Below are 21200 nucleotides of genomic sequence, written 5' to 3'. Positions count from 1 at the left end.
TCAGTTTCACAGAATCAGCAGCATGCACATCATGCCTGTTGGGTCTGTTGGTTTTCTATACCTTTACTAAACCTTCTAGACACTTACTTGCAGTGTAGAAGTTGAAATTCTAACAAAAACAGTGATTTATCTTGCTAGTGATGTGGGACTGCTATTATTTTGAACACAACCGCATATGTGCCTGATGTCACAAGTGCTGTTCGGCTGCCATAGATCTGTGGTTCTTATGGGAGATGTTTACAACTGGACTTTTACATAACTGCAACACCCACCTGTCATCAAAGCAAACGATATGGCACCAAGAGGAAATCTCAAAGAAACCACATAAGACGAGCTTCTGTACTGTAAACACCATTTATTCAAATGTACAAAATCAGATAAATTGTGAATTTAATCTTCATCCTCCTCTTCCTCTTCATCCTGGTTGATCTGGAAGTAACGCAACTCGTAACTCTCCTTGGTGTTGGCAACCACACGCAACCAGTCACGGAGATTGTTCTTCTTCAGGTACTTCTTGGTCAAATATTTCAGGTATCTGCAAAACAGTGTATAATGTGTCAGCGTCATGACTCGTCATTAGTGTGACATTAAATGTGACATAAGTCGAGTTGATGGTTAATGCCACCATTCCTAATAGTACTATTATCACTGCTGGATTTTTGAATTTAAATTGTTTACACAAACTCGCTAAAATACTGTTTAGCATTGAACACAGTGAGCTACAGTCACATCACAGAGAACTGAGTGGGTCTCTGTTTGGTAAGGGTTCTAAGGGGAGGTTGACTCAAGATGCAGAAAGAAAGTCAGATTGCACTGAATACGAGGCAGGTGCCTGATGTAGGGACTTCAGAACGGGAAATGTCCAATATGGTTTGTTTAACTTGCCAACAGCTTGTCAATGATAGCTGAAGTTTTCAGGGTCTGGTTTCCCTCTGCACATGATAACACATGTGGTTCAGCCATCCAGCCAATACGTTTTGTTCATTCAAAGTCTGGCAGGAGAAACAACTGAAACCTGGGTTTGTGTCAGTTGTCCGGCTCCATACAAATACTGTTACTGTCTTCTTCCTAGGGGTGTATGATATTTATCGTCTATGATAATATCTCAATTGTTGTTTTAATGATGTGCAAACTCACTGTGGTAGTGGGGGTGGTTAGTGTCGGTGGCAGGAGGGAGAGAGTGGGCAGCTGGCTCAGGGATTGGTGCCAGGGAGAGAGTCTGATTGTGTACAGGTGTACTGTGTTGGCTAAAGACCCTCTCCCCCCTTTTATCAGCAGTAGCGTGCTGGGACAGCGCCGGCAGACACACACACACACACACACACACACACAGGAGGAGAAGCTGGAGGCAACCCGGGAAGCCCAGCAAAAGAACATTGAAATATGCATGTGTAAATTTGTGTAGAGGAGGAATAAAGAAAGCAAACCGAATACTGACTGTGATGAGGAACCCGCGGTGGCACGAGTCGTGCTACACTCAGGTTATCGAGTATTGGGTAGAGCCTAGGGATGTCATTATTATATGAGATTTTGGTGCCACGATTGTCCGAGGAAATGTCACAGCTTTGCGGTTTTCATGATTATCGATACTATAGAAGAAGAAAAAACTCACAACAAGCAATAAAGCTAATATATAGCTAACAATATAGTTTATGAACTAAAATATGTATTATCGTCAACTTTATCCAGTTAGTTTTTATAGTGTATCGTTTATCTATTAATTAATAAATAAAAAGTAATTTATGTAAGCTATTTATTTAGTTGCCTCAATGTGGAAGGTTGGTCACTAAATTCATGTTTCCTGTCATAAGCTGTGTATCTGTGTGGGAGTTTTATTTTGAAGGGTCAGCAATGGAAGTGGTTCTGTTATGGGAGCGACATTTTGAGTAGTTGTGAAAAACTAAACGTGTCCTGGTTCAAGCCTCATTCTTCATGTCCGTGAATTAAACTCCTGGCTACATTTAAAATGGTTAATAGGAAGAGAGAGAGGGGGTTGTGTATGTGTGTGTGTGTGTGTGTGTGTGTGTGTGTGTGTGTGTGTGTGTGTGTGTGTGTCAGCCCCTCCTATGGAGCTGTCGAAACCAGAAGTAAACAAGGATTTCTCTTCTCGCTGTGAACTCCTCTGATGGAGTTGTTTGTCCAGTGTTGGTGGAAATAAGGCTGTTAAGTCAGTTCCCTCTTCTCAACTAACTTTTCATTGGCTCACGCACTCAAAACGTGACCTCAAACGTTTCACCGCGCGGCGCACACACAGATTACGTGCCTCGCGAGAGGCAGGTCGCGATAGTTAGATATCGTAGTTTTTACAATTCTTATGGTTATGAAATAGTGACGTTATCAAACTACTGTTATTGTAAAACCGGTCAATCCTGACATCTCTGGTAGAGCCACATGGAGCGTGCGCCCCTCTCTGGTGCCTCACACCAGCTCCACTGGCCGAGTCAGAGTCATTCCAGCCCGGATACAGGCACATGGAGCAGGCGCTCTTCTCCACCAGCCCAGTATTTGATGACAATAAATCATTTTTCCAGCGTTCTAGAGATCGCAGAGCCTGAATCTCATGCATGGTGTGTGTGCGTGGGTCTCACAGCCTTATCCCTCTCTCTTTTTCCTTCCCTCCCTCCCACCCTCACTCTAACTCTCATTCACCCATTCGTTCCGGACAGAGAGCCCGGTCATTATTAGTTATTGTTATCTTCAAATTCCCTGCAAATATCGAGATATTATTATATTATTTTAAAATAGCACACCCCTACTTCTTCCTCATTTGTATTTATATGAGTAGGCCCTTTAGTCAGCTGTGACGCCCCCAGGTCTAGACCTTTGTCATTTTCCAAGCCACATAACTAAACTTTTTACAGAGGTGAACAAGATGTCAATCAAACCCGACAGTCAACTGAATCCACTGATGTATGATTAGGGATTCAAGATTCAAGATGTTTATTGTCATATACACAGCAGATATATCGGGATTAACTGGTTTTACAATAACCACGGTTTGATAACGCCACGATTTCATAACCATAAGAATTGTAAAAACTACGATATCTAACTATCATGACCTGCCTCTCATGAGTCACGTAATTTGTGTGTGCGCCGCACAGTGAAATTTCTCACGAGTCATGTTTTGTGTGCGCAGGCCACTGAAACGTTAGTTGATAAGAGGGAACTGACTTAATGGCCTTATTTCCACCAACACTGGACAAACAACTCCATCAGAGGAGTTCACAGCGAGCTTACTTACTTTCGATTTCTGACCAGCACACACACACACACACACCCTGCACATATTGCTTGTTGTGAGTCTTTTGTCTTCTATAGTATCAATAATATATCGCAGAATGTCATAAAACCATGATATTTCTGCTGATAATAATTGTGGCACCAAAATTTCATATAGTGACATACCTATGTCTGATAAAGGTAATGAGGGTTATATATATATATATATATATATATATAGTATTGTATAAAGCAGTTTTCATACATGACCTCAGAAAGAAGGCGGGAAAAGTGGGTCCCGATTTTCTCTGACTTTGCCTTTCACAGTAAAAACGCAGCAGAAGATTCTCTGCTCAGACAAATTCTCAACATCACAGAAATCTCTGGAGCGTTCAGGTGAGGGATGGTGCAGCAGACAGAGGCAGGATGTAACATAGTCATTCTGCTGCGGAGATCACGTCATGTTTTTGACATCAGCGTCACCATCAGTTATCACCAAAACCTTTGTCCGTGTCTTCTACATATATGGGACTGCTTTTTCATCCCGAGATATTCGTTATATATTTTTCTGTTTTTTGGTTATGCGCTCTCATGTGATATAAGTGTCCCAGCCACACACTCGCAGAGGATCTCCTGCTGTGTCCTCACATCAGTTTGTCCAGACTGCTTGGGGCTGGCTTGAGAAACTCTGCAGAAAGTCAGAAGGCTCGCTCGGACATTTGTGTTCACACATACAGCCCCTCCGAGGACTGTCAGCAGTATCTCCAGTTCAGTACATGTCTGCAAGCAGCTTAAGAGGTGTCTTTTCCACAATGCTTTGGTTACATCACGAGCTCTGAACCATTCTGCGTGCACGGTAAATATAAATATAAATAAGATAGTTACTTATCTTACATAATTACTTAGTCAGTTGCTATGTATCATGAATGAAAGTAAGTAATATGTGAATGTGTGAACACAAATGTCTGAGTGAGCCTCCGGACTTTCTGTAAGGTTTCTCCATCCAGCCCAAGTCAGCAGAAAGTCGAGGAGCCGATGTGAGAGCACAGCACACAGTTGCTATGTATCATAGAGTGACTTAGTTTGCTGGCTGCTTGAAGATGACACTTCAAGTCAATCTCATTTCTCAGGAGTAATAACACTGTTATGATGACGACAGATGGGTGAGCCTGTCATACAGAACGTTTTTAAAACTGGAGACAAGCTCATCCAATTGGATTAGATATATCTGCTGTATTTGCACCTGCATGGACATGTGGGATCTAGACCACATGTTAACCTTCTGAAGTTATTATTGCTCCACAAATTTTACTCACTATGTCTCAATTTCACTCAAAAGGTCTCTTGTCTTTTGTGCAGTAGAACAGTTGTAATTAAGGCTGCAAGACATTAGGAAAACATTTGATAGGCGATAACCTTGTTGTAGATCTCGCCTCACTATGTCAAATTTCTCAAACCCTTCAATGATCTGAATATCATTCATTTATCATCTGGGACATGCAGAGGGCGAATACATGCTGCATGGAAGACCATTCATCAGTCTTTTGCAATACTTATATCGCGCATGCGGATATAGCAATGATGATGGTGCAGCCCTTATGTAGACCGCATACAGTAAGCGGTTTCTGTAGACACTGAAGGCGCACAGCCCGACCACAGCGCCACCACAACACCAGAACAACCTTCTTGATCCTCACTAGGCAGGCCATTCAACTGAGGCTGCCCTCCATGCTGTCTCTGAGCAACGTCACACTGCCAGAGCAGCCTCTCTCTCCTCTGTCCTCATCCTTCTGGATTTCTGCTGCATATGACACTGGCAACCACCAAATCCTTATTTCCTCCCTACAGGATATGGGTGTCTCAGGCTCTGCTCTCTCCCGGCTCTCATCCTACCTTAATGTAAGAGCGGTCTCTAACTGGGTAACTAGGAGAGGTTCTGTGTCAGAACCTTGTCCTCTCACTACTGCGGTCCCTCAAGGTTCCGTCCTGGGTATTCTCCTCTTCTCTCTGTACTCACATGGCTTCTCACCACAGCTACACAGATGACACCCAACAGATTTTTTCCCCAGTCTGAACCACAGGTAGAAGGACAAATGTCTGACTGACATCTCAGTGGATGTCCGCATCCCACCTGAAAATCAACCGTGACAAGATCGAGCTACTTTTCCTTACTATCGTCGTTGTTAACTCCGTTGTTAACTCCGTTGTTAGACCGCAAGGAACCTGGGTGTGACACTCAACAGTCAACTCTGTGGTTGAATTGAACTTACTGTAAGTTGCTTTGGATATAGAGGCTGTATTGTGGATGCCCCGAAACCTTGCGTTGTATGGATATACGCCGATCGCGTGTGGATCTAAAAGCGTCCGAAGGACTCAAAGTTGCTCCACACCTTTATGGGTGAGTAGATCTGCATACCATATGCTGGAAATAAGGACCAGGTTGAAAAAAACCGAACTTCCCCTTTAATGGGGCAAAGAACACCATTTATCGCAGTTCAAGCAGTCTTGCAATATGTATATCGTACATGTTGATATCACAATGACGATACATTTTCGGTATATTGTGCAGCCCTAATTGTAATATCAGAAGTTGATAGTTCAATGATATTAAATACTTATAATGAGGGGACAGGCTATATATACTGAGTACAAACCTATATTGGGATAGAGCAGGCTAACAAGGATTCACTAGTGTCCTCCAAACTGTAGACTTCTGCAGGCAGCATGTCTCACAGCCTCTGGACTACGATTGCCATGTCAGCCTACTCTGACATACTCACATAAAAGATGTTGTGACCCCTGACCCATGGGTGTACTGCCATCAGTGTACCATGAGAAGGAATCAAGTGCCACTGCTTCCGATCTCACCTTTTGGAGAAGGGCACCTCAGAGGACACGGTAATCTTGCTCTTGCTCCTCTCGATGGAGACCACACCTCCACCAAGATTGCCGGCTTTTCCGTTCACCTTAATCCGCTCCTGAAGAAACTGCTCCTGGAAACACACACAGTCATTTGTAGATTACTCTGAAATGTCGAGGATCAAGCTAAACACATGCACTTTGTGTCACGTGTTGTTCACAGTTATGACATGCACTTGCATTTGTATTCAATGTGTTTTTAACAAAACCCTGTCAAGCGGTGGACTTACAAAGTTGGCAGCGTCCATGATGCCATCTTCAACCGGATGGGTGCAGTCCAGTGTGAACTTCAGGAGCTGCTTCTTCTTCTTACCACCTTTACCGCTGCTTTGCTTCTTCTGCACACAAAAAAACCCAAAAAACAGCTGAGGTTATCACAGGGCTGAACACAGATAGCTCATGATGCTCACAGGATTACAGAGGAGCCCTGCACCAGACCAGAACCGCCAGGAGGAAAGACCCCATCTGGGCCCAAGGATGTCAGGGACACATACCCAGGTCTGATCAGCCTTTGGGGGGGGGCTGTCTAAGCAAGGGGGGTGCTGAAACACCAGATGACACCAAGGGACACAACTGGTGATCCCTGATATCTGCTGGTGATTGTCAACTTAAACTAGTTCCGAAAAGCTTCCACCACACTAACCATCCTGTCCTGTGATCTAAACCGTCATGTCTACATTTGATCGCACTGAACGACGCAGCATCAACGTGGACGCGATTATAAAATGAAAAAGACAGGCGAGGAGAACCTCAGTGTTAGCTTCATTAGCATGTTGCTACGACGCGCTGACGTCAGACCCCTTAAAACATGTCCAGCTAGCACATGCTAAGCTAAGCTAGCCGTACTATGCTGCGCAACACCCCGCTGCTACACGGGCTGAGCGGACAACGTGGTGGAGAGCTCCGCTGAGGAGGCGGCCACAGGCCACAGCACAGCCCGGCGAACTAAACTCTCTGTGGGCCCCTCTGAGCCGAACCACAGCCCCGCTCTTCACCTCCACCCACACCCACAAACCGACGCTTCGTCCCGCTGCTGCCCTCGGACTTCGCCGCTGCTTATACACCACATTTCTGCGTCTTTAAGAACACGCGACGTTACTCACAATAGGCGCCATGGCGGAGAAGCAAGGGGAGAGGAAGCCCGGGCCGTGCGCATGCGCGTCATTCACAAATCAAATGCCGAGTCATCGATCGAATCCGCCTATCTGAAATCGATTCAAAAGACATCTAGACACAATCATATCCAAACTTCAATGTGGCCTCATATGCTGGCTCTGACATAGATTGGTATGTGCATGAATACAAATAAAACTAAGAACTAATGTGGATCGAGCTTTATGAAATCACAGTGTATTTTAGCATGAATAACAAACACAGGACAGCCCTATCTGACTCATATCTATGTCTATATCTATCCATGCATCAATCAAATTGTATTTGTATAGCCCACTTTCACACATCACAATTTGCCTCATAGGGTTTAACAAGTTGTGACATCCTCTGTCCTGCACCCTCAACAAGAGTAAGGAAAAACTACCAAAACTTCACTGACTGCAGGTCACATTAAAGTTGGAACTAGTTCTGACAAGACCTATCTTGTTCTCATTTTTTTTTACATAACAACAACTTGGCATTTTAACAGGGGTGTGTTTTGATATCCAAGGAAAGGAAATGATACAAGGTCTGAGGAGGCCATAGTTACATACCAGGTAATTTACTTAAGCTTACCAAGTAGTAATATTTACAGCCTTACTGTAATGCAGTATTAGTGGCAGGGCTCCCTATCTCCCTCCACTAATCATTTTAATAATCCTTTATCTCATTTGCATTGCTCGTGGATCACATTATATATGTACTGTTATCAGTTCCTCCACACACCCATCACTCTATCAATCAATCACATTTTATTTGTATAGCCCATAATCACAAATCACAGTTTGTCTCATAGGGCTTTAACAAGGTGTGACATCCTCTGTCCTTAACCCTCAACAAGAGTTAGGAAAAACTACCAAAAAACCTTTTAACAGGGGAAAAGAACGTAGAAACCTCAGAGAGAGTCACATGTGAAGGATCCCTCTCTCAGGACGGACAGAAGTGCAATAGATGAGTAAGATTAAGATTAATTTTACAATTACAGCATTGGTTAGAGTAAACAGTTTGTAGCTTGATGGATGGTAAATGAATTGAGGAATTATTATCAGTAATGGTATCTGAGTATCTGAGTAGACATTGTATATCAAGCAGTCTTGTAATCATAGTCCACCATCAGCTTCCACCTCGATCATGTTCCACCACTACGTTCAGATGCCAACACGATACAGGATCCGCCATTATGATCACGATCTGTGATTCGGGATCCATCATCATAATCCACGATGTGGCTGCAGTCGTGGCCCTGGATCTGTGAACGATAAGGTACAGGGACTCTTGGGAAGAAGTAAAGTCAGTAACATGTTTGATGAGACATTAATTTATTTGATGTGATAAGGAAGGAGGAGAGGAAAGAGAAGCTCCATGTGTCATGTGTCCCTCGACATTCTAGACCTATAGCAGCATAACCAGGGAGCAGGTCTAAGACAAACCTGGACCAACTCTAACTATAAACGTTATCATAAAGGAAGGTTTTAAGCCTATTCTTCACTGCAGAGAGGGTGTCTGCTTCCCAAACTGAAACTGGGAGATGATTCCACGGGAGAGGAGCCTGATAGTTATGATAGATATGTTTGACCAGGACATGTCATTTGACCAACACATAAAAAAAGTCTCTAGGACAGCTTCTCTTCCACCTGCACAATTATTCTAACAAAATTAGAAACATCCTGTCTCAGAGGGATGCTGAAAAACGAGTCCACGCATTTGTTACCTCTAGATTAGATTACTGTAATTCTTTATTATCAGGATGCCCCAGGAAGTCTGTAAAAAGTCTCCAGTTGGTCCAAAATGCAGCAGCATGAGTGCTGACAGGAGCTCTAAGGAGAGATCAAATTACTCCTGTCTTAGCTTCTCTACATTGGCTCTCTGTAAAATTCAGAATAGATTTCAAAATCCTGCTCCTCACATTTAAAGCCCTTAACAATCAAGCCCCTTCATATATCAAAGACCTGATAACACGGTATTATCCAAAAAGATCACTTCGTTCACAAAACACAGGCTCTCTTGTGGTTCCAAAAGTCTGTAAGAGTAGAACAGGAGGTAGAGCATTCAGCTACCAGGCTCCTCTCCTGTGGAACCAGCTCCCACTCTGGGTTCAGGAGGCAGACACCATCTCAGCATTTAAAGTTAAACTTAAAACGTTCCTCTTTGATAAAGCCTATAGTTAGGGCTGGATCAGGTGAGTCCTGAACCATCACTTAGTTATGCTGCTATAGGTCTAGACTACTGGGGGAACTCCCATCATGCACTGAGGACCTCTCAACTTCTCTCTGTCTCTCTGCCCCCCCATATTCATTCATTTATTTATTTTAATACATGTCAATGACTTGTTCACTTTGTACTCCCATAGTCTCTCTCTCTCCCTTTTTCTCTCTCATTTCAGATATCTCTGACCCCGGAACCTCAGGACAACAACTTTACCATTATTACTATTATTAATTACAATATATCAGTAATTCATTATGATATGAATTGTGTCTGTTATCAATAATAATTAAATGTCTTTACACTGTTGTTTACTTTTTAACTAGTCAGATCTAATACCTGATGGTGCTCAAGTGTTCCCGGTCTTTCTCTCCCCACTCTCCCTCTCTCTTCTCTCCCCTCTTTTCCACCCATCTCTCATCTCCTTCCCCCATTTTCTTTGCTCACCCCAACCGGTAAATGAGGGAGTTTTTCCTCCACAGTCACCAAAGGGCTGCTCATTGTGGTAACTGTTGGGTTTCTTTATATTTTGATTTTAACGTCCTGACCTTCCATGGGAAGTGCCTTGAGATAATGTATTTTATGATTTGGCACTATACAAATAAAATTGAATTGAATTGAATTGATAGCTGAAAGCTCTGGCTCCTATTCTACTTTTAGAGACTTTAGGGACAACAAGTAAGTCTGAATTCTGGGAGCACAGTGCTCTAGTGGGGTGATATGGCTCTATGAGCTCTTTAAGGTATGATGGTGCCATATTATTAAGGGCCTTGTAGGTGAGAAGGAGAATTTTAAATTCTATTCTCGATGTAACTGGAAGACAGTGTAGTGAAGCTAATACAGGAGAAATGTGATCTTTTTTCCTGGTTCTTGTCAGGACACGTGTTGCAGCATTATGAACAAGCTGCAGAGTCTTTAATGACTTACTGCTAGTACATGATAATAAGGAATTACAATAATCAAGTCTGGATGTGACAAAGCCATGGACTAGTGTTTCTGCATCTTTTTGAGACAGGACACGTTTGATTTTTGAGATATTATTTAAGTGAAAGAATGTAGTCCTAGAAATTTGTTTTACGTGAGAACCAAAGGACAAATCAGAATCAACGGTAATTCCCAAATTCCTGCTTGTTTCATTGGAAGAAAGGACAATGTCAACTAGCGCAGCTATATCATTAGATAATGTATCTCTAATGTGTTTAGGGCCAAGTATTAGAACCTCTGTTTTATCTGAGTTTAATAAGAGGAAGTTATGGGTCATCCAGGTTTTTATGTTCTTGAAACATGCTTGAAGTTTAGTTAATAGATTACACTGTTCTGGTTTTACTGATAAGTATAACTGGGTGTCATCTGCATAGCAGTTGAAATGTACTAATGTGTCCTGATAATGTTTCCTAGTGGAAGCATAATGAGAATAAAATTGGGCTGAGCACAGAACACTGAGGAACACTTTGGCGCGCACAGATGACTCATCATTAATTTGTACAAATTGGCATTGATCTGAAAAATATAATTTAAACCAGTTTAGGGCAGTTCCTTTAATGCCAATTAGCTGTTCTAGTCTCTGTAATAAAATTTGATGATCCATTGTGTTGAATGCTGCACTGAGATCTAACAGGACAAGGACAGACACAAACCCTTGATCTGAAGCTATTAGAAGGTCATTAGTGACTTTTGCCAAGGCTGTCTCTGTGCTGTGATGAGCTCTAAACCCTGACTGAAAGTCTTCATATAATTACTTCCCTGGAGAAACTCACACAGCTGATTGGCTACAACCTTCTCAAGGATTTTAGACAGGAAGGGGAGGTTGGATATTGGTCTGTAATTGGATAAAACCTGGGGTTGTTTTTATTGTCCTCTATTAATGTGGAGTGGTAAGCAGCTCTTGCTTTGTAGAGGGCCTTCTTATAAACTCTAATACTATCTTTCCAGGCTGGATGACTTTCAACACAGTTGTTGGAGTGCCACTTCCTTTCTGGGTTTCTTGACACTTGTTTCAATTCATGTGTGTTGGAATTATCGGCATATTATTATTAATGGCATAATGAGAATAATATCAACAGAGCCTTAATAATAACTGCCTCAATTTTAATCCACACAGTTGGTGTTGAGAAAATCTGCTTTGTGAATAAATGCACAGTAATCTGCCAACAGTTTTCAGTCGGAGTATCAAACTGCTTAATACTGACCTACGATGAATGGACGATATACAGTAAAAGTGCAACACACCCGGAAACCAATCAGGTTCCATGCTGCAGGCAGCTCATCATCTGAACACCTCATACAGACGTCTCATAGTCTTAAACTACACAGAGCACTTCACTTAAATGCTACAAGTGTCACTTTAAAATCAGACTACACACACAACCCACATGTACATGCAGCTTCTGACTGCACTACACAAACCCAGCATTCAGTAGATTGTGCCACTGGTCAAAATTTAAACTAATTTCATGAATTGGTTGAATGTTTCTTGTGTCTTCTTGTATCAAGCTTGTCCTGAGTGTTTATAGTAACAATTAGCAGACTCTATAGTTTAACTTAGACAGTGAAATGATAGTAAACATCCTGTTAAGAGGGCTGATTCAGAAGTTTGTGGACTAAGGTACGAGGAGATGAGTTATACAACTCTTGGTACATGCACTTTCAACTCTCACAGTAGCCGTTTTCAGACATGGCCTGGGGGTGAAATCCGGAGAATTGTCTCGAGTTCACACATGCACAACACAGCAGGTTTTCTCCACAGGTGTGTTCACAACAGCAACAAATCCTACGCATTATTCAGACGAGAGATGGAGTAGCCGGGTGCAGCAGAGGCAGGAAATTATGTATTAACTCTGCCGCAGAGATCACCAGCGGGGGACCCCCTGCTGTGTTCACACATCGACTTCTTTTGGATTTCTACCAACTCTATACAAGGAGACCACATAGGGAAAGTCTGCAGAAACTGCGGAGCGTCTCACTCAGACATTTGTGTTCACACATGCACCTCCTATGTAGAAAATATGGCTAGTGATGAGGCACAGAGTTTGAAAAGGCTCCTCATCATCAGAGGTCAACAGGATGGCTAAGGGAGGGTAGCCCCTTCTTACAGCCTGGTGAAGAAGTGCATTGATGAACTCAAAGGTGACCGGGGGGGGGGGGGCTGGATGACAAGACGCCCAAGATGCTGGGTTCTACAAAGACAGGATTCACAACCACTGAACAAGGAGTGCAAATCTATGAAGTGATTTATGTTGAAATATAAATGTGAGAGGTTTTCTGATAGGTCTGCTCCTACCTTCCACCATGAACTTATCAACCAGCCCTCATGCAACTGCAGCATACACGATTTTAAGTGTCAAGTTGGTAGATGCAAAGCTGAAATGAGCGAACACCATGTAGAGTGAAGCCAACAAGCTGAACTTTGGTATACAGTGGTAGGTACTGTGGACATTGTGATATGGTTGACTGAAAGACGACAGCAACCGTCCGTTAAGAGTCCAGGTGAGAAGGGTTAACGTGTGTCTCAGGTCTGCATCCCCACACAAACTGCACAAGGCCAATGAACACTCCCATGACTTGGACATGTTTATAAGAACTTAAAGAAGAGAGACCCACAATGTCCCCAAGCATACAAACACGTATTCATCCCCCTAATGACAATGATACATACAGACCTGAGAGCCGCAGCAACACTACTGGTCCTTTGCCATATTAGACTCAATAACCATTGACCTGACGTGCCTCATGTCCAGGGATGAGTCTTGATAACAAGATAGTGAGAAGACCAACAAAGAGCTCTAATACAGTATGTGGCTGTACAGTTTTCCTTAAAGCCTTTTTTTTGTTTTGAAATGGAAATACAGTGGAAACCACTTATAGTGATCACGGATATAGTGATCAACTGTCTTTATAGTCCAGTCTGAGCTTACACGTGTCTGTTGACACTGTGTGTCAGTGCCCGCAGGAGAAAGGAAGAGAGCGAGCGGGACGGGCTGATGAGTGTGTGTGCGCCGCTGTGAAGAAAGATTTTACGCATTGAAGAAAGGTATCGATCATTATGTGTTGATATAGTGACGTTTAAACTGTAGCAGGTGACACACGTCGTCTGAGTCTGAGAGAGAGAGAAAGAGAGAGAGAAAGAGAGAGCGAGCAAAGTGAGTCAGTGTGTGTGTTCATATAGAAGCTATACAATTCACTTTTATTAATTAACTGCTTATATTGTCTTTTTCAACCGGGACAAAGGTAAAACACTGTAAGCTGTTTCCACTGTATCTAATTAAGGAGAGTGCTTTTTGACCTAACTACTGACAGTGCCAGTTACTATGTGAACTCATTGAAAATAACTATTGTATAATTCCTCGTGAAACATTTCCCATTTAAACTTCAGAGGATCATCATTTCACCCTCTGCTGGAGTACGATACCAAAGGGCCCAGTGCACGTATCATTCTTCAGCTCATCAGTGAAAACACTAGGCATGTGTAAAGCATGCAAACAGAAACACAATTCAAACAGATAGAGTGGATGTTATTGGAATATATCTAGAACAGTGGAGGTTCTCTGGTCTTTAATTGGATTTTTGAGGTTGGTAGAAAAACAGCAGCCCAGCTGCCCACCGTCCTCCCAGCGCTCAGTCTTTGTCTTTGAGCTACAGGCTCTCAGCCAGCTGCAGGGTTTCCCTCTGGAGAGCAGCCGACACGGCAGACACCGCACACCCACCAGGTCTGACCTGGTTTAGTGTTGTAAGTCTGTTATGTCCAGGATCCAAGCTGCTGGGACTAGTTGACACGGATGCCTGAGATGAAGGGCAGCCCAGTGGGAACCTTCTTCTTGTACTCCACATAGTCCTCTGCGAAGAAGTGGATAAGAGAGAGCTCCTCCTCTTCAATCCGCTCCCGGAAGAACCGCCAGCTGGCTATCGTGTAAGCCAGTATACACAGCGGGTTACACAGCAAGACCTGCAACAGTCAACAGTGTTGTCAATCTACAAAGCAGAACACAAGAAACGTCAGTACAAGTCAGTACTGTGTCTCATCTGTCTGTTATTATGGCTCCAGATTGAACAGTTTCTGCTCTTTTTTTCTACATTTCTGCCAAATGAGCAGTTCTGTGACCCAAAACCAAATGGTCTCTTCCGTGGAGAGGATGATTTGTCTGTCATATGGGCAGCAGAGTTTTTCATGAAATATGAGGATGACGCAGGGAGCTGCAGCTCATGATCTACACATTCTGTCTGATGCTGATTTTCAGTCCTGCATTCTGTTTACCAACCATTTACGTTTGATGATACAGTGTCAGAAAACACATGACCGACAGACTCCAAATCCTCCAAATTTCAGTTATTCCTACAACATGGAATCTGGTATTCATCTCCAGCCAGCCCTTCAGTATTGTTGGATCAAATCTGAAACGGCCCCATTTTTGATTATATGACTAAATTCATTATTAGATGAGGCATTGGAGCAACTCTGAAATGTGATGATCACCAAACGATCAAAGCACAGACCACAGTGATACATATTCATTTCAAACCATCATTTTTTGACTAACAAAAAGGAAAATAGTGGAATATCACTAAAAACGATGTGCTGGTGTTTGGCAGCATTAGAATGAGAGAATCATGTGTGCTGTAGCAGCTCACCTGTGTTCCTATGCTCCAGTAGAACCATCCCACATAGGAAGGGTGTCTGAAGTAGGCGTAGACCCCGCCAGTAACCAGCACATGACTATGGGCCTTCTCGTTCTGGACAATGTGGTTGAAGTTTGAGCCAGCGGTCAACATGGCAGCCTTCCGCAGGCCCTCGCCACACAGGACCATGAGGAGACCCACAATGCTCAGCCAGCTCAGCTGCTTCAGCTCTGTGAGAGTGGGGACAGGAGAGGACATGTCATCCCAGTGTGTCTGAAATGTCCAGAGTTCAAACCTTATATTTACAAAGTCTGTTTCAGTCTCCCCCACAAGCCCAACACAGTTCAGTTCAGTTCAATGCATTCACACGAGGAAAATCAAATAAAACAAGAGAAAACCTGTCCTGAGTTTTACAGCAGATCTTCATAAACTAACAACTCAGGAAAGTCAACAGAAAGACAAGCGTTCCAGTATACAATATGTTCAGGGCACTTAGGTACCGTTGAGGGTCTCGTCTGTCAGTCAGTTGGGCACAACCTGGCCGGCAGCTCCAGGGAAACTCCATAGGGAATAAACAATCCACCAGACTGCTCTGAAGATACTAGTAAGTTCTGTGTTGGTTCAGATAACGCAGGGTTGTGATTGAATAGGAGTGTGATTGAACACATATGCACCCATGCAACAGGCTGCACCTGCTGCTGAGGCAGTGTGTGGGGTTTGGCAGGGTCGCGGTTCTGTTTTCGTGTATTGCAAACCGAAACCGTGGACGTCTGGACCATGATTTTGGTTTTGGTTCGAGAATCGTTACAGCCCTGCTATGGACTATATACAAGATTCCTCAATTTATTTTACTGGTAATCTGCAATTACTGTTCCCATTGTAACCATTGGATGATGTCACTGATGACAGCATGTTCACAATTAAAAACAAAAATATTTGGAAAACTGTGAACCTGCAGTGACAGGCTCTGCACTCGTCAGATTCTAATTAGGATACGTCTGAATTCTGACATGTGACCTTTTCCACATCACACAAGGAAGCAGAGCACAAACTGTAAAGCAGTGGACTAACTGGTTAAGTGAAGGAGCTCAAACATCCTGACTTTGAATGTTGGATTGTCTTTATCTGTTGGGGCATATTTGGGGATTCAGAAACATTCTACAGTTAAAGGAGTTAACTGTAGAATGTTGCTCTGTATATCAAGTCTGCACGTTGTCCTGAGCTGAGATCACACTGATGTAATACAAAATACACACAATATTTCTGAGTGGACGGAGACCAGTGGCAATGAGACTGATGACACACCAACCTGGAACTGTCAGCTTCTCCACAGTGAACTCCACCCATGACGAGATGGCAGCCAGGGTGTACTCCATGCTGTGGTTGAGGAGGAAGGAGTCCAGCGACAGGCTGTGAGGGTTGATGATGGCCGTCACCAGGTACTCAGAGTAATGGAAGAACGACAGGGAGCACAGGTACCTGCACAGAGGAAGAACCGTTACTACACTTGTTCAGCTGCATCACCACCGCAACATCCTGCTGTCGTGAGAGGACACGTGGCCTGCTTCAACACTCATCTCTTCAGACCTGAGCAACAAGGATTGCTTGATTGTTCGAGGGTTTAATAGAGTTCACCAGCCACACACAACAATACAATACAAACCTAAAAGCCGATCTGAATCATAACCACCTCTTACCTCAGCAGGTTCCACATACCCTGTGCCAAATGTTGAATTTTTATCCATGAACTATTTTTGTTAACAGCCAGAGAGTCCATTTAATTCATTGTTTTGGTTGTGAGTGGCTTATTTTATATATGTTTTACCTGTTCAGGCTATATAAATATTTCAAATTCTAATTTAAATGTCAGACTGAATATTCTTAGAATGAAAGTTCATTACTCTTTGAAAGGGTGTAGTTGCACGATTATGTAATATTTTCATTGCATCAGTGGTATAAGAAGTTTTTAAAATGATGACAATAAAAAAAATGTATCACAATAATTTCTGGGACAATATATTGTGTGTGTTATTTTAACAGGACTACCTTAATATTTGTAATAAGAGAATTCTCTAAGAGATTTTTTTCATATCCAAGGTGAATTGATATTGTACAATGAAATATCCTGAACTAAACAGATATTGAATCAAATTGGAAACCAAATCGAAACCTTGTGAATCAGAATCGAATCAATTTGGGAAATCAACAGTGAGACCCAGCCTTGACTAAGAAATGACCCATGTATATGGACAATGTCAAGAAAAAGTACAATAGTGGTATTATTGTGGTACCAGAAGGCTAATTTTCAGAGCACCTAGTGGATATAGTTCTTCATTTGGTTCCTACATGAAAAAGGTTAGACGCACTAGTGCAACCAATGTACAAAGTTAGTTTGAAGCTCTGGATTTAATAGAAATGGAGTATAAGAATCAATGAAGTAGATCTGTACACTTCAGCATTGAGACATCCAAACGATACAAATGATACATACATACCATACATACATATATATATACATACATACCAGCCAAAATGTGTCCAAGTGGTTTCAGAGAAGCTGATGATTAAGCCACAACCAAAAGTGACCCCCAGGAAACAGGCTCTCACCGCCACCTGCAGTCAAACATGTCCCAGGTTAACAGCTGCCGGCCTCAGACACACCTACACCACATCTTTACATCCATAATCATCACTCTTATTGTTTCCACTGTAACAACTAGTCTGTCAGAGCTGAGACATCATGGTACACAATTGCTCCTGTGCTCCTCTCCCCCCATCGCTCTCCTCTCAGCCCAGCAGGTCTTGGCAGATGTTGGTCCGCACTGAGTCTGGTTCTAAAGGCTTCTTCTAGTTAATGATGGAGTTTTTCTCTCCACAGTCACCAAAGTGCTGCTCATTGAGGGAACTCTAGCATTTGTAAGGTATCGACCCTCTATGCAAAGCACCTTGAGACAATGTGTATTATGATCTGGTGCAATCCAGATCAACAGCAGTGAGTGTTCTCCTTACACCTGACGAAGCTTTCTAATGGAACTCTATTTTTTTTTTCGAAGAACGCCTTGTTGCTTCTCCCACCACCTTCACACACCAGCAGCACGGGAGCTGTCAGGGCTCAGACAGAGTAGCAGTTCTCTCTCATCAGGCTGGTTTAACGGAGGTCTCAGGTGGTTTCACCGAGCTACAGCCAGTGTCGCGCTGCTTCACCTGCGCACTCCGAGGTTTAGAGAACAGGCTTCGTCTGGATTATGGATCTATTCAGAGCACACCGGTAATCAGCTTAAGTTAACGTGTGGCAGCAGTTAGCCAACTGTCAGCTTGAGCGAAGCTAGCTACCATTAGCAGAGCGGCACTGCCTCAAATGGCGGAGTCACTTCGAGACGGTGGCTCGTTGGAAGTGAGACAGCAGTGAGAAGAGTGAGTCTCCTCAGTGTCATGAGGAGTTTACCTTGTACAGAGGACCTCTGTATGTGACCAGCAGCAGGCCGTTCATCACTGCTACCTGGACGCAAATCGCTATTTTGCCCGGAGTCTCCGTCAGGTAATCGAAGACCCAGTCGAGATGTCCGAACCACGTCCTGATCAGCGGGATGATAACCACGCTGAGCCCTAGAAGAAAACATCTCACACTCACTCTGCCTTCCAGCGACAACTTACTGCCTGCCATGTTGAGTCCTGGGCTGCGTGACCTGTCGCGATACTTGACTGGGAACCTCGTGATGTCGTCACTACTTCCCGCTAGCTCTTGGAAAGTACCAGGACCACCAGGACTCATTTCCTAGAAAGTGGCTCTCACTATTATTATAATAATTATTATAATTGCTGACGAATCATTTTAATAAAAGTGATGATGATAATAATAATGATAATGATCATTATAATAATAAAATATAATGATAATGGCAATGAAAATAATGATTGTTTACAAGGGATATTCTCCATCTTTTCTTATCTTCTAAGAATAACAATAAAAACGATAATAATAATGATAACGATAATAATGATAACAAAATAATAGTGATGGTGAGAATTATAACAATAATAATAACGATGACAATAATAATAACGATAATAATAACAACAATGATGATAATAATAATATTTGTATTTATAAAGCACATCTCAAAATAGGTTAAGTGCCTCACAATGAAAGAAAACAAGTAAAAACACGTACAACAAACAAACACTCATAAGACAAAGAAGGGGAAGACACAGCAGATGGCAGTAATGCACTGATGTTGGTTGTCACCCGCCAATAATCAAAGAAGATGAACAGAGCCTCAGAGTTCTCAAACATTTTTAAAGTTCTGTCACCCCTCAGTCTTTAGCTGAGAACAGATTAGAGGCCCCTGATAGAGGATCTCAAAGAGCGAGCAGTCGTTATTCATCTCTGCTGAGTCCACCCTCAGGACAGTCTGGTCTTCAATTGTCTCTTTCCTCAGGACAGTCTGGTCTTCAGTTGTCTTTGTTGTCTCTTTCCTCAGGACAGTCTGGTCTTCAATTTTCTCTGCTGACTCTGTCCTCGGGATAATCTTTTCTTCATATATCTCTTCTGACTTTATACTCAGGGTTGAATGGGGATGAAAGATTCACAATTATCTGAAGACTGACCATTAAGTGCCTTGTATTAAAAAGTATTAAAAAGAACATTAAACCCTATTCCAAAATACAATGGAAGCCAGTGTCAAGAGGCTAAAACCAGAATGATGAGTTCCAACCTGTTTACTCTGGTTAAAAACCTGGCAGCTGAGTTCTGAACTGTCTGAAGAAGTTCTACAGATTCACTATCAAAGGAAGAACAAAGACTGGTGCAGTAATCCAGGCGTGATGAGATAAACACATGTAAAATAGTTTCTGTTTCTTTAAAATGTAACAAACAAAATCTAATTTATTCTCGCAATATTTCTCAGCTGATAAAAACACATTTGTACAAGTTTATTGACATGCTGCTCAACATCATGTCTCCCGATATTACCTAATGGGAACATATGCAATGAGAACAGAACAGCATTGGTTATCAGCATGCAGACTTTTGTCTCTGATGTTTAAGATTTGTTCCAATTCATTGCAGTACCTGTTAAGCCCACCCATTTCCTCAGTCTCTCCAATAGAATGCAATGATCCACTGTGTCAAAAGCAGCACTCAAATCAAGGAGTACAAATCAGAGATTAGATAAGATTGAACTTTATTGATCCTTTGGGGAAAATCTCTCAGGGAAATTAAAATTCCAGCAGCATTACAGGAAATGAAAACAAATAATAAAAATAATAAGAGACAAATAGAAAAATAGTTAAAAAACACTGAAGTATCACTCAATTAGTCCCCAGACGGAAAGTAAAATTATATTTGCTTCGCCTTTTTAATATTTAATATTTAATAAAAATAACAGATTTTAAAATAACTTGGATTTAAAAAATATATTGCAGTTACTGTATCAAATGAAATCATGGGTTTTTTTTTTCGTGTGTGCTCCAGTCAGTGATCTGATGTTGTAACTGGTTGGGATATGCTCAGGTGCTTGTCATGACAAAACACAACATCGAGTGATGCATTTTTCATAATCCATACAAGGTGTGGTGACACAGACCAGACACTACAATACATCACATTCCATGAGAGGTCTGCTTTATTCAGCCATGTGTCTGCTCCTAATAGCTTGTGCAAACATGACACAATGAAGTTTGACCTAACATCAGCAGGTAGCATATAGAAGGCTGAAGAAACCTGAGCCATGAATAATTTCATACATTCAATGCACTAAAAATGTTTTGTTTCTAATATTTGTAAAAGACATTTTGTAATGTGTGTATGTGATACAGCATGAGCAGATGTGTGTGGAAGGTTGACCAGATTGTAAATCTAAAAGGCCACTTTAGGTTTACGATTATTGCAAAGAGGCTTTGACATTATGGCCTCTTATATGGTTGGGATTTACACCAGGGGTCTTCCACAGAGACGTGAAGGCAGCATGTCTCCCCAACTGATAAGAAACCAGGAGGGTAATAAATACCTTTACATACCCAATGGTAGGGGGCCTGTGAGTAAAAAGACACAGACTCCCCCTCCGTTCTTTGCTCATTTGTACACGTCA

The 21200-nt window shown here is 42.4% G+C and overlaps 2 protein-coding genes across 2 annotated transcripts; both read right to left on the bottom strand.

Annotated features, from left to right (window-relative positions):
• Positions 1-335: 335 nt before the first annotated feature.
• Positions 336-7388, bottom strand: LOC109630495 (large ribosomal subunit protein eL22). Its single transcript, XM_020088723.2, has 4 exons — positions 7245-7388; positions 6372-6479; positions 6091-6215; positions 336-535 (listed from the first exon to the last, which is right to left on the bottom strand). Exons 1-4 carry the CDS (start codon positions 7254-7256, stop codon positions 391-393), a joined length of 390 nt encoding a protein of 129 aa, XP_019944282.1. The 5' UTR covers positions 7257-7388; the 3' UTR covers positions 336-390.
• A 5667-nt stretch (positions 7389-13055) lies between these two features.
• icmt (isoprenylcysteine carboxyl methyltransferase) lies at positions 13056-18898 on the bottom strand. The gene is made up of 5 exons (XM_020089511.2): positions 18557-18898; positions 17636-17724; positions 16421-16590; positions 15124-15341; positions 13056-14440 (listed from the first exon to the last, which is right to left on the bottom strand). The coding sequence occupies exons 1-5, from the start codon at positions 18881-18883 to the stop codon at positions 14261-14263; spliced, it is 984 nt and encodes a 327-aa protein (XP_019945070.2). The 5' UTR covers positions 18884-18898; the 3' UTR covers positions 13056-14260.
• Positions 18899-21200: the final 2302 nt, after the last annotated feature.

The sequence above is a fragment of the Paralichthys olivaceus genome, chromosome 6, assembly GCF_024713975.1.
Source record: "Paralichthys olivaceus isolate ysfri-2021 chromosome 6, ASM2471397v2, whole genome shotgun sequence".
NCBI classification, from domain to species: domain Eukaryota; kingdom Metazoa; phylum Chordata; class Actinopteri; order Pleuronectiformes; family Paralichthyidae; genus Paralichthys; species Paralichthys olivaceus.
This window is presented reverse-complemented; position numbering and strand designations above follow the sequence as displayed.